The sequence below is a fragment of the Poecile atricapillus genome, chromosome 8, assembly GCF_030490865.1.
Source record: "Poecile atricapillus isolate bPoeAtr1 chromosome 8, bPoeAtr1.hap1, whole genome shotgun sequence".
Taxonomy (NCBI): Eukaryota; Metazoa; Chordata; class Aves; order Passeriformes; family Paridae; genus Poecile; species Poecile atricapillus.
Window position 1 is genome coordinate 12086169 of NC_081256.1, and position 27620 is coordinate 12113788.

A 27620-nucleotide genomic window follows, 5' to 3' on the forward strand; every position below is an offset into this window, starting at 1 on the left:
GGCATCTTCAAAATATTAGGCACTGGACAAATGACTTTCAACACCACATCCCCCTTAGATGTCCATAAGTCTTACATCAGAATTATGGAATGAAAAACATGGAAAAAATAATCTAATTTACAAAAAGGAAAAAAAAAAAAGCAACTAGAAAGATGGGAAAAAAGAAATTATCTACAGATTGGACTTTTAAGTCTTGTCATACAAACTCTGCAACAGAGCAGGAGAGAAAAAAATCAGGTCTGGCAGGGCACAGATGAAGAACAAGCAAGAGCCTTCTGTCCTCCCCATTTTGCTATCCTATGGCTCCAATTGCTTCATGGGCTTTGTCAGGACCACCTGCTCACCAATGCTGAACAGAGAGAGCCTAAAAACAAATATTGCAGAACCCTATACTAGAGGTACCTCCTGTAGATGATAACTAACCATCAGAAACTGCAAAGAACAGAAACCCCAGGAGCAAGGATGTAATTCCTGCAACGGTTCACTGACAAATGAAGAAAGCCTGTAATGTTGTATTAAAATCTTGGTCAGATTTAAAAGAATCTGCAAGGACTTTTAACTATTACCAGGAGGAGATCAGCCAATGAGTCCAGTGAAATCTCTCAAGTAACTCTGAAACCAGATTAAAAAGGATCAAGGAGATCTGGGGTCACACAATGACACTAATGCCGCTTCACTACAACCTGTGCAGTAATCTTCCCTCCAAAGAGGAGGTTACTGGCAGATGGTTAACGTTTCAAGTGACAAAGCACTTCAAGAACATATTCAGGTTTAAAATACACCAAAACATGTTGCCCTTGTGCTATCTTAGACTGAACTGTGAAATACGTTTAGGTGATTCTGGAAGTTCAAATCTCAAGCATGAGTCAAATATCTGAGAATACTCAAAGCAGAAAATATAGAAATCTATTATTCTGGCATTTCTGAATGTGCATTTAAATCTATACCAGTCCAGTTGTTGAAAACAAATAATACAAGTAATAACTATAAAAATCAAATTCAGAGGTGCATTGACTGAAAACAGAAACAAATTCCAGACAAAAAAAAATCATCATTGTTTATCTGCAGAAAAATATCCCCTGAACTGCTCTTCAACCAGCTAACATGGACCCAGCCCTGCATGCAGGTCATTGTTGATATAAAAGGGACATGACTGAAATGCAAAGTCTAGTGGTAATTTGAAAGATCTGAATACAAAATTTACCAAGGAATAACACAGAAGGTAAAGGGGAAAGGCAATAATAGAAAATATTTATACTGGTAAAACACATAGTGCAATGTCTGTGATTACATGGATCAGGTCACTTGGCCAGCTGTCAAGTAGAACAACAGTCTTAAGTTTGGTGATATGCTTTATAAATTGCTACAGACCTTCAGGGCAGTGATAGAAAATAGCTCAGAAATACATTTTCAGAGACAGAAAAGCTCCAAATAAAAGCAAAATTTTTCATCACAGTGGGATTTTAATTACTTGGTTGCTGAAAGCAAAAGAGCCATGTGCAAGTCAAGGAAGTCAAACATTTTCTAAAGACACCACAGAACTGCCTTTTATACAGCCTGTGAACAACTAACTTGTCTGATTGTTACATCAGACCCAATTTCAAGAATCACAAATATGTGAAAAATTATGTCTGTGAATTGCTAGGGCTCAGGACTACAAAATCTTTACCTTTGAAATGCAGGGATAAATACTAAAAGAAGTACAAGAAATTTACTATTTTCCCTATAGAAATTTGTGAGGAAATAGAAATAAATGGTATTTCATCAGAATTCTGTAAAGAGAAAAGAGTTACTAATCAGAAGGATCAAGAAATCATTAAAACACTGTAAGATTTTGATTGAAATTCACTTTAGCCAAGTCTTTCCTGATAAAGATGGATAGAGGCTTAACCCATTCAAGCATTAAGGAGAAGTCTATTAAAAATAAGAGCAATTTGGGAAGGTGCCAGGTAAAAACATTAGATTAGTGGAAAGTACCAGAAACTAAACAGCCATAAAAAATTTTAATTAACAACAAAATGTTCTTCAGGTAAATTAAACTCTCTTATAGTAATATGAAGAATTTTGCATTCTGATCACCAGTAACCTTGGAAAATCTTCCATATGCAACAGCTGTGTGACCCAGTTACCTATGATTGAGATCATAAATAGGTTTATTCTATGTAAACCTAAAGAAGCTAGAATGACATCTGCAAGATGTACTAGAAAAAAAGGCTTTTACATGAACAGTGAAGGAGAAAAAATAGTGAAAACCTTGAAACTTAAAACTATTCTAAATCTCAATAAATAACTTCTGTTCTCCCAGTCAGTTAAGATGCTTAGTGACAAAGTGCATTTTCTAGCTGCTATTGCAAATCAACACACATGAATCACAACTTAGCATCTTCTATAGCTGTCAACTCTATTTTCTAAACTACAGAAACCACAATAAGAGCATTCATAAATTTATTGCTTTCCAGTATTTTGAGAAATACCTGCAGATATTTCAGGACACTTTTGCTCAGTGTGTTGCCAGCAGTAGTTACCTGCAGCTACTCAAATCAAACTGTTAGAAGTAGCATAAATTCAATGCTAAAATGTGAATTTCAAGTAATCTATATATGCTAAACTCTTTACAATAGCATTGTTTTCTCTCTGCCCTCTTTGATTCTAGGGGATGGCTGACATCCATTATTGCTGATGACCATTTTTCAAAAATATATTAACCCAAATTAAAATATTTCTGCCCCTTCTGTCCAAGCTGGTGACGTCCACATAGAGCATGTAGGAACAGCACAAGAACCCAGGCCACTTTTATGGGGTTGGCCAGCTGAATGAAAGCTATTTTTATCAAAGATTAATGTTTTCCTATAACACTGTAGGCAGTTAATCTGTACTTAACATCAGGACATTAAACTTTCATGGAATAGAACTTCAGAAGCATCTTGCAACAAAAGTTTATTTCTTTATTATAACTGATCTGTACTTTGCTCATTACTGTCTGGCTTTGTTCTAAACCATCGTGCACTACTAAATTATTTGAATATTTTCGCATGATCAAAATTTACAAAGGGTCTCCAAACCTTTAAAATATGTAAAACAAATATACACACAAGTACCAAGTCTTTCATTCTATCTCATTTTACAAAATTTGTGTCCAGAAGGAATACATTTCCTCACCACACAATCAGGCAATTTCCATACAGTTGGTTTTTTATTTTCTTTTTAACAAAGATTACTGTGAATTTGATAACTACATAAATAAGGATAACTAGCTTCAACATTTCTAAAACTTAGGTTGATTTATTCAATATTTTGTGCTTATTAATTTAATGTAATGACATTTATTTATTCCAACCAGGGGTTTTTTTTGTTGTTTCCATTATTTGTATATTTAGTTCTACTTCAGAGTATTTTGGAAATACACATAACTTCCCAGAAACTTAAAGAAAATGGAGTAACCAAATTTGTAAATTGATGAGCAGTACCCCAATCAGTATAAATAAAATCTATTAATGTTACTGTCAATACAATAGTCTGTTATACACTACAATTAAGTGGAAGAAAAAGAGAAGCCATATTTAAGAGTGATAAGGATGGAATGATTCTGAATATAAATTTTAAATATTCATTGTCAGGTTGGCATGTTTACTATGTGTAGGGTTTTAGAATATCTAGAAGTTCCTCTGCATAAATCTTTTGAAGGTAATATTTACTAAATGTATGGTTTAGGACATAAAATTAATAAAACAATCAAAGATCTCTACCCGATTGTAAGCAAGATCCAAACATTATTTTGACAGTAACAGTGTCAAAGTTTTAAACAAATTCATTGGTCTTTAGTATTGCATAAGTTTCTTCACTACAAATTCAAGTATAAAATCCAATTTTCTCTTTAATACAGGTGCTTCACCAGCTTCAGATAAGAGTTTATTTTCTGACATATTTTGGATGTTAAAACCTACAGTGCGTCCCACAGAAAATGGAATCTGTAAGCATGATGAAAGTTTCTTTACTAAAGGACTCTTAAGACAGTAAAAAAGTCTAAAGAATCATCATGAATTACTCATATCTGAGATAGGCTGCTTTTTCAGTGCCTCACATCTGGCCTTCTGTCAGTTATCGTGCTTTTTCATGAACCACAGATCTCATTTGTAAAAGAAATGCACAATCTCAAAATCATTCTTCATTGTTTCCATATCATTCCTTTATCTGCCATCTTTTTCTTTTCCTTGTGTGATACTTGCACATCTTCTTACCCTTTTCTAAGCCACATTATATCTGCAGACTGTAGTTCCTACACGAACATGAGCTCCTTGGTTATCTTTTTCCACTGTGCTGAATTAGCACTACAGAAAGAAAAGCCTTTTCTCAACAAGCGATTACTATTAAGCACAGCAGAATAGCAGCAGAGTAAGAGATCTCACTTAAATTAGAAAATTGGGGGTTGGTAGGCAAATTTGCAAGTTACTCCATCTGGAATTTTCAATTAACTACTCTTCGTTGTATTTACAAAAATTACTGAATCTCTTCAGAGATTAAAACCCAAACAAAAGCTCCCAAATTATGCCTCTGTGAAAGGATAACACATCAAAAGATGTAAGAATGATCAAGGGACAGTCATCAGTAAAATTAGACAATAAATTTTGTTAAATCAACTCTTTCTTTCCATCCACAAGATATCTGAATTCTTCAGCTCGTTGACATTAGACCTTCCAGAACGAAATGAAGAGGCAGCACCTTTTTACTTAGCATGCCCCCGAGACTACTCCAGAGCATTAGATGGGCTCCTGCAGACATGCTGTGCCACTTTGGTGCCAACATTCTCCCTCACCACAGGTACAAGCCAGCTCTGAAACTTCATGGGAAGCACTCATGGCTCTTTGAACCAGCAGCAGCTATTAGGGACTCAGGGAGAAGAAGCTTTGGGATTCCTCTTGAGTTTATCAAAGGCTGACACAAGAACAACCACGCACACAAGATGTCATTTGTTCCTACAAACCTAAGGATGATTCTCTCATGCCCAAGGAGCTAATATAAAACTAGTCTTTCCAAGAGAAATAATCCTGGTCAATCCAGAATGTGATTTCCAAAACATTCTATCCCCTCCAAAAGCTTTTTCTACACTGGAAATAATTCAGGTCACTATACAACACCTGATTTTAAAATGAGTTTTAAGTGTACTTCAGAAAAGCCTTTTTTTTGTTGCTGCCCCGGTGCTTTTGAAAACATTTATACCATGTGAGTATGTCAGATATATACGTGAATAACCAGAGTAACAGCTTTTTCCTCAATTTCATCTCCGCTTTACAACACAGCTGTTCTCAGAAATATGTAAATAATACTGGGGACTAGAACTGGTAACTGCATGGAAAGATGACCCAAAAAGAATGTTTGCCTATCAACAAAACCTAGGAGCTGAAAGGTTCTTCTTGAAGTCACTAAGAAACGGGTCTAGCGTTTTCTTTCCTCCAGAGGGGTCAAAAAATTGTGTCTTTAAGGCAAGTCCAGAAACCATAAAAAACCTCAAGACTCCAAGCAGAAAATGGGCACAAGCTGGTAACACATAACAAAAACACGTGTGCCAATAAACAAAAAGACTAGAATACTAAGAAGGTGATACCAATATGCCCAGAAGGAAAAAGAGCCATGTATACAGCCTAAACACTAAGACAGTGCAATAACCGTGCCAAAATTAAACTTAGAGCACAAAGCAGAAACAATTGGAAACTTATCAAACACAAATATGGATCAACGGAAAAGAAGCAGAAGATAAATAGTCAGGAAACAAAGCAGGCAACAAGACTGAGGAATCAAGTATCTCAGCCCAGAGGTATCCAGACACGAGCGCACAGAGGAGAGGCTGCAGTGGCTTGGTTATGCTGCAGCTGAGGCAGCTGCTGTGGCTCGGGGCTGGGAATTGCGCAGCCCGAGCAGCGGCACAGCGGGAAGCTCTCTCCGTCAGTGTCCTCGGGAGAGAGCTCTGCACGGAGCCGCAGCGGAGCTTTCTCTCTCCGGGGCTCTCCGGGGCTCCGGCCCTGCCACGGGCAGCCGCTGCCTCGGCGGGAGCTGCTGCGGGCCAGGCCCGGCCCCGCTCCCCTCACGGCCGCCTGGCCCTGGCACGGGATCCCCGAGGCGGAGGGCAGCCCCAGCCCCGCACGGTGCCCAGTGCTCGGCAGGGCACTGAGAGCTGCTGCCGGCACCGCAGCACAGCCACGGTGCCTGGCACAGCCCAGCAGAGCCCCCCGGGGCCCTCAGGCCAGCAGGGACCCTGGCAGCAGGAGGGAGGCTGAGGTACGATCGTTAACAGCGATCAGGAGCGAGCAGTTCATGAGCCACGCACGGAAACACGCACGGCACACATAAAGCAACCAGAAATCCCTGTAGCTGCTCTTCCCAGCGTTATTGGAAAGATCATTTCCTGCAGGGCATCCCTAAAGATTCTTGAATAGATTTCTTGAGAAAATTGCAAGTAAATTATTGACCAAGTCTAACATCTAATATTTTTCTCCTGAATTTCACTACTATTTATAAGGCAAACAATTTCCAAAAATTTTCCACATGCAGGATCTGCACGGTTGTCAATACATCAGTCTGTGTTTCAAAAGCAATTAAGTGGTAAAGCATAACACTCTAGAAAAGCAAGGAGTCAGCTGAAGAAACAACAAATAATCTTCATTATTAAGTAAGCAGATGTAATATTACCAGAGCAGTTTATCAAAGACTTGCACCCTTAGAGCAAGCATTAAGGTGCTGGCAGAACAAAACCAACATCCACGGATCAAGGAAGGACAGAAGTATAATTAGTTCAAAGTTCTAATCTTAATTATAAATAACTAATAGGAGGCTTCATAATTGAAAGCTTCCACTCATGATAATTTTTTCATGCGCAATTTAGGGATCTGTCATTGCAGTCAGCACAGTGTTATGAAAGCACACTGGCATTGGGGTGTCCTTGTTTCACATTCACAAGGTTTAACCAGTGTGAATGAGTGAGAAGCTTTCATGTCAAGAAAGTAATATGTCCAAATGGAAAGAAAAATTAATTAAAACTTTGGGGGATTGAAATAATTCCTGTAGTTACTACTTTTACACACATTTTAGCCAACCGGCCCATGTGCAGAAACGTGCACATACTACAAGGGAGGCATCTTTTTCTCACGCAATTAGTGGACAACATAAAAATCAGATCACACCCTGTCTCCTCAAATTCACCTTTCTTATCAGTACTGGAGCCTGATTGTATTGTAGAACGAAAGAACATTTCTGCACCACATAAACACCCATACATCCTGTTCCTGATTATACCAAGGTTTCTCATCTGGTTTTCTTTTCTGCTTACAATTACAAGCTAAGGCACAATTTTAAAAACATTTAAATATACATATCTACATGTCAATATAATTTAAAATTTAGATTAAGTACACCCTGAAAAACAGCACTTTGTATGAGGGGCTAGAGAAGTGTTTGCTGGTTACCTTCTGGGCACTGACAGCTGAATCCATTGAGGTGGGATGAGCAGGTCCCTCCATTCTGGCACGGCTGCTGGATGCAATGATCAATCTCTGACTGGCACAGCTCTCCAGTGTAGCCTACAAAACAGCTCACAATATTCAGAAGATGAAGCAAAAACAAGGGTTTACCACTAAACATGTTGCTTGACCATCCAAATAGTACCATTACTTTTCTTGAACCAAATTAACCAATATAAGCAATAGAGGACAGTCTTTCATTTCTTATGAGATTTCTAATTAAAACGTATGCTTCATGGGAGAAGCATAAAAAACCAGCAGAATTCTAGTCTACATCCCTTGTATTTTACCAACAGCAATATTCTGACATCACTAGTGACTTGGTGATAGATATTGGGTCCTTATTGGTACTCATATAACCAAAAAATAACCATTTTGGAATGGTTTTTAAATGCAACTTGAATCTCAAGTCAATAATCTTTAGCAAGACTTTAAACAGAACTTGACACTATGAATTATTTGTGCATATGCTGAATGACTGTCATTTGCTCCTACTTCTGGGCTTCAAAAAGAGTGTTTATTTTAAGTGGGAGCTGTGAAGAACTGCTCAGCACAGTTGCAAACTCTTCCAAATAAGCTTCCATAAGTTCACAAGCTACAGATTGTGTGTACTGTACTATTTGACCATAAGTTTGTTTTGTTCCATATGTCTGATGTCTGTAACACATCCCCAAAAAATGAACAAACTTAAAATACAATTTAAATTATTCTACACTCCATACCTAAAATTCGTAACAAATATCACACATTCCCCTTTTCTAATTTTCAATTACCTCCAAGAAAATATCGTGGATGCATGACTGAAGAAAAAACTACAAGCTACACACAGACATATCGTATTGTTTTAAAAAGGAACCCTACAAAAACCTATGAATATCTTCCATAAAGAGCATATTTAACCAAATGACTGGTGTTAAAGACTAGTAAACTATGACCAGATGAACACTGCTATGAAGAGGTATAGAAGAGAAAGACCCCAAGGTGACACAGAGGACATACATGGATAGGATTTAGCTGATGCAGGGGAGAAAAAGGAAAAAGGGGAAAAATTCCCCTCAAATCAAAACAATGGGGGGAGGGAGAATGCATAATTTTATTAAATAATTATTTTTAATGCAATCAAAATCAAAATTGGTATGCTTTTTGCACACGGTAAGACCCATACCTGTTTAAATTTATGATGTCACCATAAAATAGCTGTCAACACAGATTGTTAGAGCTGCTACAACACTGCTACAGAAAAACATCTCTGCAACTTTCTGTGTACATTGCACTTTTATATGCTATAGAGAGCTAAATTATAAAACCATTCTCTGCAATGCAAAACCTGGAAAAAGGAACTGGTGTATATTGTAAAATGATTCTATTAAATCACCTAAACTGGAGGGAAAAAATGAGGTTGAAAGCCAGAAATGTGGTCTTATATGGCAGGTCCTCTTGACTGGGTTGAAGCACTTGGAGGGAGGGATCTCAGCTTCACTCTGGAAAACTAGTGGTTTTCTGCAATTCTAACTGGTCTCAAATTCACATAAATTTTACAAAAGCAACAATGAAGTATTATAGAAGACTGCATCCACTGACTTCTTTCATCTATACACTTCACAGCTTTTTTAGTTTGCACATTCAGCTGATTTTTTTTTATGAATTGTAACACAGTATTGAATGTGCTAACATAATTTAAACATTCTTCCATCTTTGAACTGTTACCAAGTTTGGGAAGGTTCAAAATTACCCTGGAATTCAACATATATCCAAAAGAATGTGGCACAAAGGCTGAAATGATTGTGCTGCTCTGAATCTCGCTACAAGAATTGGACTTCCTGCAATCATCATTACAGCTTGCAGGAAAACTCGTTAGAGAGAATATCTTATGACACATTTTTAAATATAGCCTATCTTATTACCACCTATAGTGCATGTTTTGTCCATCTGAAAGAGAATATGATTCAGGAATAGCATCCCAAGTATGATGCAGGGACTAGAAATGAAAAGGTACTAAACAATCACCAGAGAAGGGGGGGGGAAAACAGGTTTTTGGTGAGATACACACTAAGAATTGTTACACTTCTGCATTTTGTGATACTTAACTTCATAAAATTTCCTTCTATCAGATTTTGGGAAACATGATTATATTCACGTAGAAATGTTTCTGAAATTTGCATCTGGAAACATATAAGATAATTAAACTCATACCTGCAATTTTTTAAAATATTTTTCCTATTAAATTAATATTTTTTAGAAATTCAAAATTAAATGAAAACTTTGTTTTCAAAGTCAGTTTTCCAGACTGTTTTTTAGTGTGTGGACACAAATTTTGGTGGATAAAATGATTATGAGTAGAAATACAAACCACTGAAATTAACATTGATTGAGACATTTGAATGACATTAGACATTTGATATTAAAAAAATTATGAAGAATTATTTTAAAAAAACCCAAAAAGCTACACCTAAGCTTATGTGTGGTGGTCACAGAACACTTGTGAATAAAACACTGCTAAAGAAAAAGCTGATGTAAATTAAATTTTGATCCTGTGTTTTTAGTAGTTAAAGTTCCACTAGTTATGATTAATTCCCTCATGGGGTTAAGGTTCAGACATGTGCTTTCAATGGCATTCTTCACCAATGAAGAACCTTCCACGGTCCTTATGTTGTTGTTGTTGTTGCATTTTCTGTCTGTTCTGGTTTCAGAAGTTGCACAGTTCACTGCCCTGCAAAAATATATGCACTGAATGTCAAGCAAAGCTGCATTATTCAAGAATTCAAAACCTACCAGGCAGGCAGCTGCAGGTGAAATTGTTCCTGTCGTGTTTCTGTGCTACATCAGTGCAGGTTGCATTGTTCTGGCAAGGTTGGCTCTGACAGGCATCAAATTCTTCACACAGGGAACCCTTATATGCATCTTCACACTCACAAAAAAAAGTTGCCTAAAAACAAAGGTGATATGTATTTCACAATAAATTTTCAAAGATGATGTTTTCATTTAATACACTTCTGAACAAAGATGGCTTGGTTTTCCTGTTCATAATAACAGTAGTTGCCATAAATAGATCAACTGAACAAAGTCACTCCTTAAAATACTAAACCTGCACCAATTCTTCAGCTCAAATTTTTAATGATGTTGGGTCATTTCATCAAGACAAAGAGTCTGGGATCAGATCCATAATAGCTAAATCATTATGCATTTTTTCTTCCATTCCAGAAATTAGATTTATAGGCTGAAATAACTGTCAGAATCAATAGTGTGCAGATTTACTGCAAAAAAATCCTACTACAGATATGCACTGTTTTCATGACAGGCTCCCAGAGTGGTACTTCAGCAGTAACACCCCCTTTCAATTCTGTTAAAATATGTCTTCTTCTTAGTGTATTCATTACCTTTTCCAATCTTTGCTGTTTAATAAAAATCAAGACCACTACTCCTCTTAAAGGTTTAAAATACCTACAGGAGACATGCTATGGCACATTTTTTTTGCTAATAAAATAATGAAAATCTGATTTAAAAACTCTTCAGGTGACTAAGATTGTCAGGGAGGTCTCCAACAAAAGCAGCAGGGAAAGCTCTCTTCTGCATTCAGATGCCATCTGAATCTTTGTTCATTAAACACTAGATGGCAACATCACTCACTCTCATCTATTTCAAAGCCAGATCTTTAGTGCTGGAACGCAGCTGTCCCATGCACGAACATTGGGATGCAAAGTGCAGAACACACATGGAACGAGAAACAAAGAGATGGGGGCTTCTATTTTTGCTTAGGTTTACTTCATATGAATAAACAGCTGTGACTTAAGTAGAAAATAATCATCTTCACATAAATAAAAAACTTCACTCAGTAAACTCCAGATTTCATTCTTCCTAACAAATATCACACTGGTACAGTTATACTAGAATAAATATGATACATTTTCAAAACTCAAAACCATGTTATTTATCAGGAGTGCCAGAAGCCTTTCTTAAGGGGGGCCTAAGTGGGGGCTACACATGTTCTGAAATTTACCCCAGCCTCTTCACAAAACAGCTCTGAATATCTCACACATCACCAATAACAGGTTTCCAAACAAGACTGTAGTTCAACAGAAAGGAAAGAAAGGTAAGAAAAATAGAGTCAAAATTATTATACTCACATAGCACAGGAACTATCTTTAAAGATAATTCATGTGAGCTGTCTACAGAGACATAAGCAGCATGGCTCTGCCTGCATTAGAGGCTCATCATTACAATGTAGGTATGAATACATTTAAACAATGCAACAATCAGTCATTGCTACAACAATGATGGTGAAATAGGAAATTTAAAAATATTGAGAGAATATATCCAAGAGTTTGATATAGGGGTCAATTTACCATAAAGAATAGTTAACAAAATGGGGTTTGAAAGCTGCAAAAGAAAAGTATTGTAACACTTCAATCTGAAATTTCTAATGACAGGTAACAGTTCTGAGATCTGACAAGTTATTCTGCAGAGAAGATTAGGTTATCATCACTTACTCCTATTGATACTACTGTTTTTTCCTGAATAGATAACATGTACTAGAATATTTGAGGAAAATTGAGTTCAAGAAGCAGCTCCACACTGCCACTATGCTAGAATTAGTGTCACTAAGAACTCCAAAATTATCTACTATCAATCAAGAGATCATCTGTGTATTTTACTTGACTGAGTGCAAATCTATCATATAATTTTGGATGGCAATAAAATATTTTTAATATAGTTTGCTATTATCTAACCTGTATCTGTATTATAAATAGAGCTGGTATATATTACTTTTTTTGCTATTCTAATTAGGAGAGAAATAAATCCCTTTTTTTACTAGCAAAGAAGTCTTTAAGATGACCTAAACAAAACTAATGTCTACTCTCTCTTACTGAGACTTTCAGTATTTAGTACAACGCACAGTGATTTACTATAATATTTGAGCAAAATGTTGCATGATAATTACATACTTTGGAGCATACTGTACTTAGGAAAATAAGTCCATATGCAGGACAGCATACCTTCAGGTATCCATGAGGGATTTTACAATCTGCCTTTTTACAAGTTATTATCAAATGGGTCTATCCCAAAGCTTCCAGCCCACACAGAAGACACGGAAACCATTGCTGATCAATTTAATATATTGTTTCTCAGTGCAGGCAGAGGCCAGATATTTTTGTGTAAATCTCATGGGTTCTAAATCTAGCAATAAAAATTTCATATTTACACAGTCAGCCCATCCACATTTCATATGGGAACACAGCAATCTGTGAGAGAAACAACCACTTATGTAAGCAAAACTGTGGCACTCACAGTCAATGGATGGCCCAAGTTCACTTCAAAATCTTACATGAAATCGGAAATTCATACCAGAAAAATCTCTCCCTTTTGGGTTAACATCAAAACTTTTCCATTAACTGCTAACTGTTAACTCATCCTGGTATAAAGCTGAGTATATGAATGTGAGATTGGTATTTGTATTGTGATGATGCCAAGACCAGTGCTATACTTCTGACACATTCTGTTTCCCTTGTGGACAAGTGGCAAGCATGGCAGCAGAAAAGGTACAAAGCTCATACAAAGGAAGGAAAAGGCATCACTTGAGCTCAGCATTGCCTCATTTCACAGAACTCCAAGTGATGAATTTTGTGTTCCACTCAAAAGCAACAATAATTGAAAACAAAACTTTGCATTAGAACTTTGCTTCTCATAACCACACTGTATAAAAAGCATCTAGCTGAGTAGAAATCAAGTTATAGATCAGCAAAGAATGAGTAAAGACTGGCCAAGACTCCCAGGTTAGACCAGAATTCATTTGTTTATAGTTATATGCACTCCATACATAACAGTAACCCCAGTGCTTATATCACTGCAGATTGTTAAATACATTTAAATTTCCCAATAAGCAGATGTGTTCCTACATTCTTTTACATTCTACTAGATTTGAAATAAAACTATGAAGTACATAAAATCCCAAAGACAACCATTAATCTTCTTGGCACTGGAAGCAGTGACTACAGCCAGCAGAGCTCTGAGCTTGCTCATGGCATTGGGCCTTTTATGCATTCTTCTAAGAAGTTGCTTTGCATCCTGCAAGACTAGATTGTGCAAAAGAGAATGAATTATGGATAAAAACAAACAGCAAATCACAAAGGGCGCATTTCAAATTTAAAGAAAATTAAAGTTTATGTTCTGCAAAAAGAAGTGCGTCGTGGGAAAGACACAATGGTTGTCAAGTGGAGTATGTCATTTTGGCAGCCGCTTGCTCCATCGTTAGGGAAATCATCAAGATATTTTAGAGCACATCTCACATAATCTGAGTTAAACAATGGCAAAATCATTCTACTTAATGAAATATGAAACTTCTATTTTTATCTTATACTGAGCTTGAATCAGTTTCCTGTTGGAAGTTCTCTGATGCACCTAACAGGCTAAAGAGCAAGGAAAGCTCACGGATTTAGAAACACAGTACAGACAAAAAGACAACATGGCACTTTGAATCCCCCTGGAGTAGGAGGCTGGATATAAATTAACTTCATTTTAGTCACTGTATTTGATGTTCTAGCAAGCTACCCCAGCCCAGCAGGCTCCTGGCACAGGTTTGATGGCATTTGAGAGGATCACTGGGAGCACTCCTCATTTGTTCAAGTTCTAGAAAACTCAGGAGCAGTTTGGACCAATAGAAAGCAAATCTAATTCTCAGTTAATTTTACATTAATTCAAATGTAAAAATAGAAGCAACTGCACTTCTGAAGTTAAAATTTTTACAAATAGCTAAATATATTTTATGGTCATATAAATATATTTACGTTAATTTATATGTATTTTTTAATGTTTAGACATATTGAGAATCCTGCTAATTCTTGATCTCTGACTGCCATTAATTGATAGATACTCTTCAGAAGTAGATTTTGAAATGGTTTCTGTGTCCCACAGTTTCAGTCACAGGGTTTTGGTCAATTACAGCCTAGTGCATGTTATACCAAAAATACTGCCTTAATAAATTTTCCTGTTATTAGGTTCAGAGAAGGAATAGTGGAAAGATATGAACAATCCTAATTTTTTCTATTCACTTGCCAGGAACAACAACAGCCTGCATGTGCACAAGGCAGGGCTGTGCAGAACTCTGTTCTGGTTTTAACATATAAAGCTTCCAATGTCAAGATTACAGGTAGGAACATACAGATACTTTTATCTTTTTTTGAGTTAAATAATTGCTTCTCTTTCTTACTATGAAGCCAATCTGTCTGTCTTTTTTAAAGAAAATTTTACTTTATTTGCTACATCTTAAAAGATTAAAAACATGTGGATAATTATTAGAGGCCATATATGTTTTTCCCTTAATACAGAAAAGCATTAATTCTTCTGCATAGATATAAGAAACAATTTATTTTTATTTTGTAATATGACATGCAACAAAAGAAAGAAATTAGAGTCATGAAATTGGACAAACAACATGAAAATATATGAAATGAGGCAATCTATCAAAAGATTTAATTCTCAAATTGACAAAAATATGGAAAAAACAATATTTTGATATGCTGTTATGCATCATTGAACATATTATTTATGTAAGTCAAATTCAAAATACTGAATTTATAGAATAAAAATTATAAATACAGTAAAGCACAAAACTAGACTATGAAACAGAATGCTGTATCTGAATGATTAATTTATTTGGATACTAGCCAGCTGGTACAGTAAAGTAGGATTTATTTCTAAATTCATCTTGCAATAATTATCTTCACACATCACCTCAAGCATTTTACAAAATTCATTTTTGAGAAACAAAACAGATAATTATTCCAGATGTTAGGACTGCCATGTATGTATAGATAACTGTGTCAATTTAATTATTGTTGTTACAATTCAAAACACCATTTTCTATCAAACATGCTTATTGAGAATTTAAATCAGAAAATGGTAGCAGATGAACTAAGGGTGAATTTACTCAATATGCCAAATTTTTTGTGCTCACAGCAGGCTCACAGCTGTTAATATTTACTCAACAGTTACTACTGCTTTTATCTCCCAAATGAATATTAATAAAACCAAAGATTAACTGTGCACATTTGTGCTGTAAATGACTTTTAATCCATGAAATAAAAAAAAAACATGTATAGAAGGTAACAGTATACAGTATCTAAATCACAAAAGCCCAGTCTGGTTTTGTAAAAGCAGAATACAGATTGCAAATCCGACAGATTTAGTTCTTATTTTCTAATGTTGCTAGATCACACAAAATTCCCAGTGTCCAGTGGAATTGTCATTTTAATCCCTCGGTGCAGTATGATGTAAAGGACAACGCTGAACAGGAAACATTGCAACCACTACCAAATTACTCCAATCTGTTTCTTCTCATAATTATAGTCAGGTAATTCCATTGCACTGGTCAGTCTATTCTGAGTAAGCAATTATTAAAACAGGGAGTGAAAAGCACTAGATTAAAGCTGACCTAAATCCTATGACAAGGCTGAGAACTTAACAAATCCAAGCACATTGGTCTGAAGATTGGAGATCCCAAGTGCCCATGCCGTGGTCCTCTTTTAGAGAAAGAGAAACTTCCTTCTGCAATGACTGTAAGATGCAGTACAAATTCCCTTATACCTGATTTGAACAATTGTTTTTATTGCCAGGCCAGGGTGTGAAGCTTTGCCTCTAGTTTCTGTTATTTTCTTACTTCAAGTGCTGGATTTTCAGGTACAGGAGATAAATATTGTTGTTATTTAGTAACACCTGTAAGCTTTCAACACTGTTACACAGCTGCAAGGTATAAACACCAAGGATAATTTGCCCTGTGTTTAAATTATCATGGAATTGGCACATGACAGGAATGTCTTGGTAAGCTGACCTTACCTCATCTGGCCTGGTGATGCATTTCCCTTTCCCTGAACAGGGGAAGTTGTCTGAATGGCTTCCCACAGGAATGCAGGTGCTCACTTTCACCACCACAGTCAAGCGCAGAGCCACAATGCACTTGGTAACGGAATCATTCAAAAAACCTTTAAAAAATAAAAATAAAATGCTTTTGTTACATGACAAAAGAGGTTGATACTGTTAATGCTCTGCAGCTAGACAAATAAATAAAACTCATTTGAAATAAACTGTCAACTAAGAACAAAACTGCTCATACTTAATACACACCTCTCTGAATGCAAGGCACGTAAATACAAGTTAAAATACAGTTTGGAAGCAAACGTCATTATATTGCTTAACAAAAGGAAGGATGGTGAAACAAACCTACTTTCAGAGCTCAGCCTACTTTTTTTAGGTTTCAAAATTAAATTATTTTGCCTGCTACTTTTTGAAAAGTATATATATATATAAATTTTCTTTTTTTAATGATGAGCAACATTAAAATCAAATTTTGTGGAGAAATAAGTTTGAACCAACTTATGAAAGTTACTGCCAGAGCTAAAAAGCACCCAGATTCATTACATTGGTAAAAGATGGAGAATCCCTTTGGCTCTGTTTTTTATGAAGTTTGGAAGAATATACTTATACCACTTGACAGCATTTCTTTGTGTATTTGCAATGCAAGTATTACTGAATGTCTGATCTGATGTCTCTATAAGCTGATATAGCAGGTAGAGATGAACTAAACATGGAAATAGGAACACTGGGCAAAGAACAGGAAGATTCATGAATCTCTGGCTAGAACCTGTAATTGCATGGAATGAAAAAAAAATTGTGGTTGGTAGCTATTAAAACACACTGGAGCATAACAACATCACTATCACACATATTCCTAACAGATTTATCTGAAAAATAAAAGAAATACAACAGGAAAGATAAAATGGGGCACATACACAGCCCATGACATATGGGATAAAGTCAGAGTTCATGTCAAAATACACAGCCCCTGCTCCTGTACTTCACTTGTGCTTGGACTGACTTGTTCCAGAACACTGATTAGACTCCTGGACCACAGCCCTTCCATGTGTGGCATCAATTAATTGTTTTTTGGGGGGATAATAAATGTACACTGACACAAAAATGTGGTGTATACACTGTATGTTGAATTTCGCATAAAAAAACACCAAAGATCTTTCCATAGACTGTCAAACCTTGACTTCACTATCCTCCATACAGGTAGACTCCAAAGGGTCTAAGACTCTAATACCAGAATGGAATGTTGCAGGCACAGAGCCATTCTATGATTTTTCTTTTCTTTAGAAAATATAGAAAGAATTTAATAAAATTTAAGCAAAAATTGATGTTTTGTTTTTTTAAACAAATATCCTTAATATTAAAAAGAACACTAAATAGATGCAGTGATTATGATAAAAAATGTTTTTTCCTGGATTTTCCACTTCAAATTGCAAAATCCATTTACACCTTAAACCTCTAAGGAGCTTCAAAGATGCAGTTCAGCTTCTTGCATTATAGACAGGAGTTAGCAAAACATTTAGTCAAGAGAAGAATAGTAAACCAAAATATTTTTAATGAACAGGAACAAACAAAAGTTTCATGAAACAGAACTTCAAGTGAATTCTCTTTCAGAACAGCTGCTAAGCATTACTTACATTTTGCATATGGAAGTGTCAAGCATGACTAATTCTACAAATTCCACACAAAATCATGTGGAAGACTTGCATTCTTTGTTCTTCATTTTTAGATTTCACTTTTTAAAATGCTGCATTCCTTCAGCTAGTAGTTTTCTATGGTCCCTAAATCCTACCTTCAAACAGGAAAATCTCATGTCCTACATAGACATCATTGGCTTGAGTACAGCCTCTACAAGTTAGCTGAATATTCTAAAGGATCAGATTTAAAACTAAAAGACACATGTATTGGGTATAGTTCCAAATGCCTAATGGTCTGTTTTGGCTAGTGAAGATTATTGTAATCTGATGACCTCTTCAAAGCAAGCCAATTTATTCTGGCCTCAATACATACCCCATTTTTACCCATCTGTTCAAAGATGCAGCCAGAATTTTTCTTTAACAATTGAATGTGATTGTCATTGGCAGTCATGCAATTATATGTGAATCCTTGGAAGAATGTGGTATTTAGAAAATGTCTTTGGGTTCACATTTCCTTGTCTGAAGCAGACTGTTACATATTCTTCAGGACAGTTCCCTAAAGAAATATTAAATCAACCTTCTTTGTACTTTGAATCTTGTTACTATTTTGGTATCAAAAGCCCTTAGGCAAACCACTGAAAAAATCATTATTCTCTCTGGAATGCCACACATTTTCCTGCAATTTCTAATTATCTCACCTAATTTGTAAATACTAGAAAAATATAAATGTGGGTATTTATTTTCTCTCTATAGAAGCTGCATACAACTTTCTGAGATCTCTAGGTTTTAAGGCAAAAAGAAGCTTGTCTGACCATCTAAATATAACACCCCGCTTAACTCAGGTCATAGCACTTCAATTAATTCCTTCCCCAATTCCCAAGCAACTGAACTAGAGTGAGTTTTAAGTTCTATTTTTAACTTCTAGATGGGAGAATAATTTCAGAACCATATTTACAGCTACTTTCATCTCAGGTCTGGAGAAAAATATTACAGCAGTTTATACCAAAAGGTAATTTTGTTCAGTTCAGCCTTGCTGGTTTTCTAAAGCCAGTTAAAACATAATGGCATCAAAGCATTTTTAGCTGCAAAATTCAGGGTTTAGTTATTTACAGTAATATTACAGAAATAATTCTCAAGCCAAATAAATAATTATGTGATGCGAGTAGCCATTTAGATTGCAGAGGAGGCATTTTCAAGCTTTTTGCACACGCATTTGGTAGTCTGGGAAATGCCTGCACAATTTCCTTGGCAGAATGCATGGTAAAATACACTATCCACTCACATATGTCTGGGAGCACTAAGTATGGATGCTCCTGTTTCACCCACATCAAGAAAGTTAATAATGAAAATTAAGGAATAAAGTAAAACTAAAAGATGTCAGGTGTCATCATTATATCAAGATACTTTCAGAAGATCATATCATGCCATTCAGATTACCAGTACTCAAACACTGAGTGTATGCTTTCTAGGCTACACAAACTGATTTGCCTCCCTCACAAACCCCATTTTTGAGCAATACCTTCCTTCTAAGCACAGCAGTCTGAAGTCAGCAAGCTGGTCCAAGTGGACAGTCAAAATAGGGAAGACTGAAGCTAACAGACCACCAAGAAGGTTATCTCATTGCACACAGTGTTAGCAAAAGGCAAAACACTTCACTAGAAATCATTCACTAACTCTTGGTACGCACCCAACATGTTCTGACACACACCAACACCTTTTGCATTTGGCTCAAATGCAAAATGCATTTCTCTGTATTCTACACAGTGAATACATGTATTCCAAAGATATCCACCTTTGGTTGAAACAGTAAATTATCCTTTTAGTTCCAGTTCACAGAAGTGTAGATCTTTGAGTTCACCTAAAGGTTTCTTGGATGAGTGAGAATGACTGCCAAGGGGATTGGGCACTCGCAACAAAGTACCAGTCCTCAAGTTTTCCACTTTTAGCCTGATTTCCCAAGGAAATGAGACACCAGTGGGATGTCTATCAGTTTCCATCTGTTCTCTTTTTCTCTCTCAACACTTTCCCACACCAAAAGCTTTTGGGGTCAGTAGCCAACTTCAACATTTTGCAAAGCAGTGAAGTTCTCAAAGACACAGAGTGCCTACAGCTCCCCTGCACAGTAAGCAGCCCTGGCACCAAGGGCATTGGTAAGTCAAGATGGTAGAAAAACTAAAAAGGGCCCCAGAATAAGGTGATGTAAATTCTCCACCCCATTCCCCATGTACAGTACAGTCAGTAATTCATTATTTGGAAAATGGGAAACTCAGATAAATGATAGAAAAACAGATCGTATCAGTCCTTCAGGATTGAAGCAGCAGTACTTGGTGTGCCTGCACCATGTCTTCAGTTCTTGTCATGCAGTAACATAGTGAAGCTGTGATACTTCCAGATCAGATTTCAGCTTCTAGAAAAAACACTGTTGTTATCAGAGCATACTAAACATCCTTTATAAACCTTACTGGTCCAAGATAGAAGCTACGTAAGTATATCTGATAGTTCATCCATAGATGATGGAAAGTCATAGAATTAACCTAAAGTGTAAAAGAGTCCAGAGGAATTTTCTGTTTGACCACATCACCCCCACCACAAGAGAAAATGTTCCCCAGCAAGCTAAACAAGAGTAGCCAATATGCTCAACCTCTTCTTTTATGGCCATTGAACTCTGCAGACATAAGAATACTTTAAAGAAAGTAAGCTAGGAAAGAAAGAGAACCCAAATTTTAGCCAAAGATTATTTCATATCCATATGTCATGTGATATAGCTAACATTCAATACCATGAAAATTACTATGAAAACAGTATATACTAATCACCACCATGCTTCAATGCCTTTTTGGATCTAAGCATGAAGTTGGAAATTTACTATATGAACCAATTTCCCTCTGTTATGGCACTGCATATCACAATCTCAAATGGTTTTCCATCTAGCAAATCTAAGCAAGCTCAATCCTTCTCTTGTTCATACAAGTCATGTTCAACTCATTTTAGAGACCTAACAAATGAAAAAGCTTGACAAGATGGTCTCATGATGTACTTAATTCTGAAAATTTACCTTTATGTGTTGAAGTAGTAGAGGCCTGATTTTGATTTACAGATGGACAAACATTTACACCCCTTTCCATGACACTAATACTCAGGGTCATTAAGGCCTACCAATCCCCTCAGGACCCTGACATCAATACTGTTCTATAGAATATGAAAAATGGGTCAAGAATTCTTTCCTAGTTTGCCTCAGGATGATTATCATACATAAGAAAATGAGAAGTGAGAAACAGGTAATCAATGCCATTTGCAATCTTTGATGCAGTACATTAGTGCCATCAGCATCATACAGAACGTCTGAGATCTCTCTAACGATGCTGCTAGGCAACATAGCATCTGGGGATACAAAAATACAGCTGCAATAACAAAATTACTATTTTGTCCACAAATAGCACTATTTATAGGTGGCACAACTCTCCCAAATTCTATATAGATCAGCTTGCTTGCTGTGCTTTATTCACAGAAGCCTTGGTCAGATACTGCTTTTGAAAGTATATATAGATTCTAATGAAAATCAGTTCAAGAACTGTTTCAAGTATTTTATTTTTCACAAGCTCACGTGAAACAGCAATTTAAAGAACTTTTCCTGGGAGGTGACTGAAAACCTTATCATCACATTCATTGTCTTCTCCAAACTGCATTCATAGTCACAGTCAGTTTTTAGATGGATATGCTCTCTTCCTTCACTACCAACAATGAAAGCAGCCTGGGCTCCTAAAATCAAACATACGCGTTCTTCTCAGGCGTAACCACTAAAAGGTAAGAGTGCTACTGCTCAAGTCACATCCTCAGTAACAATACTACAGTTCTACCAGAGGCAGATTGACAAAAATAGTGTTACACTGGTGTAAGAGAAAGCAAAATTTGGGTGTCAGAAAATTATTACCAAAACTTTGGGCATGAACAGCACACAGCCTGCCTTTCAAGCTGGAGCTCAGTTTTGCAGGATTGGTAGTAAAAATATATTTATGAACTGAGCAAACCAGTTGAATTCATTTAGCATAGCAAAGTCCCAAGTTCCACTGTATTTCCTCTATAACAAATGTCAATTTCTGAATTTCACTGTTACTTGAACAATTATCCAACTTAATAGCTTGACTGGACCAAACCCCATGACAGAATTATGAAACAGTCAGCTAGCAGGAGTACACTTACTCTTACAAAGCCAATGGCATTCAGCTTATTAAGGAGCTGAGGCAGTAGCTTAAAGTGTGACCTTCTCCCACAGCTTCAAGGACTCTGCTTATGGTCCAAAGTAATGATGGAAGCCCAGCAAAGGGTGACAAGACTATTCTAAAAGATTTCCTGTATCACAATTTCCCAATATATCTTTATTTGTCAGCATTTCACCCAAGTTGCTGACTTCTGGCAGAGAACTATTTTGGGCCCAAATGTAGACCACCAGAATCCCTGATTCCACACTTCGCAAACGCAGTTAAGTGCGGTGGAATACAAGTGGCATAGCTGGGACTGCACTAAGAGGAGCTGCAGAAGATGGGATGGCAACTGTGACCAACTTAAAATAAATATCTCAATTGTGAACTGGTCAGAGTCATATTCGAAGAAAGAGGAATCTTAAAAGTAAAGCAACGAACAAAAGTTATTTCACCAAATATTACATATTTGAGGAGATAAACCTCCAAAGACAGACTAGAAAAATAATTTCCCATTGTTACTTGCTAGAAATAGCAGTGAATAAAAATTAATTTTGAATAATTTATTGATTAAAGATTACTCTAAAGAGTAAAAATTATTTAAATGCTAGCTTATGTACATAAAATGTATGTATGAAAATGGTAACTAGTCTGATGTTCACATTTACTTGTGTGTGAGATGAGGTACACTCAACTTGATCATAAAAAACAGGATATTTATTTTATCATATTTATAAAGATACCCTTTCTTATATAGGCCAACAGCATTCTTCAGAATGGTTTGGATTTCAGCTGAATGCTTCATTTCTTTGTCTTACAAGGCCATCTTTTAAAATAAATCATTGAAATTAACACTTCACTGCACTTTTCTCGCTATTTGCACTTTGCTGCTGCTGCTATTGTTTACCAAAAGGTCATTTTCTGCAAGGTTAGCTCTTGTGCCCAGAACCCCAGGGAAATGTTCAGTTGAGCACAATGCTCAAATCTACAGACAATAGGGCCCTTCCAGGCAGATTTCACGCTTAAAAATGAGAACCCCAGTTGTCACCAGCTCCCCCCAGCGAGGCCGCCCTGCACAAAAGGAGCAGAACAGCCACGCACACAGACAGAGGTTCTGCACATCAGCTGGGCACAAGCACTGAACACCCCAACCACAGCATGCACAGGGCACACAGATTTAATTTGGTCCAGAGTGAAAGAGGGTTAAGTCAAATGACTGCAATATGCCATGGACTGGGAGCTCACACAGATGCTCAGCTGACACATGGCAACTTGTTAAAGCTAGAGTAACTTGATTATGTGCCTTTCAGTGAATTCAATTCACACATCTCCCATCATGAAATAAAATATCCTATTTAATTCTTTGCTTAAGTGAAAACAGTTTCGAGATGCAGTAAGCTGCTTTCTGTAGACAGTAACGTGTATGTTTTAGAGGCCTGTAACAACACAAAACACATCTCAAAGCCAAAGATACAATTCACCTACTAATCTGAAATCCTACAAATTTTATTGCCAGATAAAGAGTTAGAAAAGACCAACTTGTTTCAAAATGTCTGCCTATATTATATTTTTTTCACATAGTATTTTTTACACTCTTTCATTTTGCCCATCCAATATAGCTGCACTAGTATTGGTGGTGACTACTCGTTAGTGCATGATGAGATCTTGCAGGGAGACTTGCTGAATAATCAAAGAACAACAGAAGAGTAAGCAACTGCTCAGGGCAGAGTTATAAAAGAAAATACTTTGTTGCATTTGAAAGGCAGGACTGCATTTTGGATTGGAAAATAGTATCCCCCCTGACATAGAACCATATGGCTCCCACACTTATTAAAAAGCAGCAGATAACTTGTGCTTCAGAAGCCAAGCATTAATTTTCCTTTTTAAGCCAAACATCAAAAAGTTTTGTGGAATTCAAGCAAGCTGCCTTAGAGGTGTTGGCATTTGAATGGCATCAGTACTCTTCATCTCACCACAAAGATGCTAGAGCACCTATTTTCAAGTGAGTTCGTACAGCTACCAATTTTATTTAAGGAAATATTTTTGAAACACTTGATAATTATAGTTTAAAGCAGCTAATTATATTGTATTGATCGAAAAGGCTGGGCATCTTGGAGAAAACCAGATGACATGCCAAGTAATGTTAACTGACAAGTCTACATCAGTTTTTGTTTGCTGTGATGAAAATACTCATTATAATTTAAAGGTTGTGCTGGAGGATTTATTTTCTGTTTAGATAAAAATATTAATTCATATTAAATGTTAAACTTTCTACCTTATTATCTGCAAGGTCTTATCTGAGAAATAGCAATTTTGCTTATGAATGTCTTCCTTTGATTTTACAATAAGCTAAAAAGCTAATGTAGCAATATCTCATGAAAGCTGCTTTTAAAGCAGCATCTTTACTTTCCTCTTAAGCAGCTGCTTAAGCAGCACCGTGGAAGTGCTAAATAAAGCACAAAGTCTAAAAGCAAGTAGTTTCAAACTAGTTACAAGCATTTTTTTACAATTATATACAAACCTTTCTATTATATTACCTATGGGGAAATTGAGTCAAAATACTAATGCCCAACTGTTTGTTTCACTATTTTTCTGTAAGAGCGCCCATCATTACTGCTTCAGCTCTGGGCACACCCAGGCAGAAAAGCAATTTTTTCAACATTTTATCATGAAAGCTGATAAGATGATCTTTTTTCAACAGAAATATTATCCTAACAGCTGTAACAAAGACCTGAAAACATAATTTCATTTTTTAATGTTGTTAGGAAAAAGAAAGGAAATAGGTTGCATGCACACAGAAATGGCACTGCGAGCTCCACCTTCTACATTATGCCCGAAACCTCTGAATAAATACTTCTTAAAACTAAGTAGTAATCATACAATAATCATATAATATGCAGTTTTGTCTTGGTATGAAAAGGAAAATGGTATGAAGCTGTGTCAGGGGAGGTTTAGGTCGGATATTAGGAGAATATTTATCACCCAGAGGGTGGCTGGGCACTGAACAGGCTCCCCAGGGCAGTGGTCACAGCACCAAGGCTGTCAGAGTCCAAGAAGTGTTTGGACAATGCTCTCAGGCACAGGATGGGATTCTTGGGATGCCCTGTGCAGGGCCAGGAGTTGGATGATCCTGATGGGTCCCTTCAGCTCAGCATATTTTATGTTTCCATGAGTTACTAGTCAATCTTCAAATTCATTAGAAAGAAGCTATGGTTGTTTTGTGTCCTAGCTGTTAACTGGACTGTTAAATATGATCTGCTATCTGTACAGCCCCACAGGTGTATATATACCAGTTTTCCAAGCAGACTGGAAATTTTGTGAAATTAGACCTGCCTGACTGCAAGTCTGCCAGTCACAGGTGTACCTTTGAATACACCTGAAGCACAGAACTGTTGCCTTAGTAAACAGACATATTAATTTAGCGCCAGGGTAAATTAACTGACTCGTGCAGAAGCAGATGGTGTACAATCACTGTAACACTTCTAAAATGTGAGCATTAAAAAAAAAAAAAGAAATATTTTAATGCTTTTATTTTACATTGGGTTGGGTTTTCTCAATATTTTGACAGCAACCTGTGTTCTCAAAATTAATGTTCCAGTTCTCAGTCAGAGTGTGATAGCATGCTTGGATAAAAGAGATGCATGCAACAAATCATAAAGGATTTTTGTGGGAGATGCCAGGCAAACTGAGAATGTCCTTCAAAGCCCTTTAAAGGCCTTTTTATTTTTTAAAGAAAAATGTTAATGCATCATTTTTTCTCAAGACAGCTATTATTTAATCAATTCCATAAATCTTCTGTGTTTGCAACAATCTTTTATAAAAAAATACATACATGTTCCAAAATCCAGTATATTACTCCCTGAAAGAGAGAAGTGCACAATGCTGGATAGATTAGATTTCCCCCAAAACACAGAGCAAACAGCACCTTCAACTCACCCCAGAGATCCTTAGCTGTAACCTATTAGCATTCATGAGAACCTCTGAAAGACTCCTCCACCAACTGACCGTGCATCAGGGAACTCTTATCTCACTTTTTCAGACTTGTAAAATGTATTTCATCTGATTTCAATTTTTCAAGATATATTGCAATGAAGAATAGGTGTGTGGCTCCAACAATGCAAAATTTTGCAGTTAATTCATTTTCAAATGTTCTAGTGCCATTACTGCAAGCATGAATATATGAAGATCCAGAAATAAAACAAATACTGATGAGACATTTTATAAATACCATAAATAGTTTATGCAGGAATCACTCATTAACTCCAAAGAACACTGGGACAAAGAGTACAAATCTGTAAGTCTAATTAATGGAAAGCCTGCCTTTTACTTCAATAACGTTTTTAATGTTGAACCCTTAATTTCCATCTCTTATTTAAAGACACCATTAAATCTGCTTCCCTTTCTCATTATCTCTTTGGCCAAACTTTATGCCCACCTATAGCACTCCACAGAAATTTTCCTGTTCAGAAATGCCCTTGATTAAACGCCCTTTTTTCAAATCTTGGTTCCAAAAGAAACACAAGTTTGCTGCTGCAAAGCATGAGCAGAGACTAAGAGCTCACCTGGCTTGTCCTACAGACCAACCATCTTGTGACCACCCCTGTCTAGCAGTAACCTGGCAGCACCTGCAAGCCACCAGCACCTTGCCATGGGCCATGTGCTTCATCCTACTCCTAATCCACACAACTCACTTCCTCTCTTCAAAACCTGAACCGTATTGGGGTTTCTTCCCCACTGGCTAATAAGCACACTCTAATAAAACACAACAAAATATTTTAGAAGACCGGCACACGTGTAGTAGCAAATCTTACAGAGAAACTCAAAATCCTCTAAGCAAAGCATGGAAAGCATTGGAAGAATGTCCAAGCCAGTCTTCTGCTGGCCACAGCCGGGTAAATGCTGTAATTTAATTTTATTAAAAAAACCACAGAATCGTGCTGCATAATCACAGCAGCATCACTCTGTCCCTGCACTGCAAGAGACTGTTTGCAGATGCAGCAGCCATTTTATAAAACCCAGTACAGAACACAGAGTGCTCTTTTTGGGTGAGTTGTGCTACACTCTCCCCTTCATTCTCACACAGTGCAGGTACTGTCTCTGGGGTGAACAGCTCTGTGCTGACAGGGTCTATTTTTAGATCTCAGAAACAGCATTCTTCCCAACCTCTAGACACTGTGCCCTGAACCACATGATCAGCAAATCAGCACATTACTGCTGACTTCTGAGTCTTTTCAATCTTGTAAAAACAACTTTAAACTTGTGTCACCACAAGGTAACACAAAACAAATAATATTTCCCTAAATGTTTTTTCTTTGACATAAATAACTTATTCAGAAAGATTTCCATGAGGCAATTATAGTACCTTGCTGAGTAACAGAACTTGGAAGGAACACAGTGAGAAATGACTCAAA

General features: G+C 36.6%; 1 protein-coding gene across 1 annotated transcript in view; it reads right to left on the reverse strand.

Moving 5' to 3' along the window:
- The window catches only part of DNER (delta/notch like EGF repeat containing), a 113045-nt gene that overhangs the window by 24062 nt on the left and 61363 nt on the right, over positions 1 to 27620 (reverse strand). Inside the window, exons 5-7 of the mRNA XM_058843990.1 lie at positions 16341 to 16486; positions 10284 to 10437; positions 7458 to 7571 (exon numbers count right to left, since the gene is read on the reverse strand). Of these exons, the coding sequence (XP_058699973.1) occupies positions 7458 to 7571; positions 10284 to 10437; positions 16341 to 16486 (414 nt within the window). The remainder of the gene's footprint in view (positions 1 to 7457; positions 7572 to 10283; positions 10438 to 16340; positions 16487 to 27620) is intronic.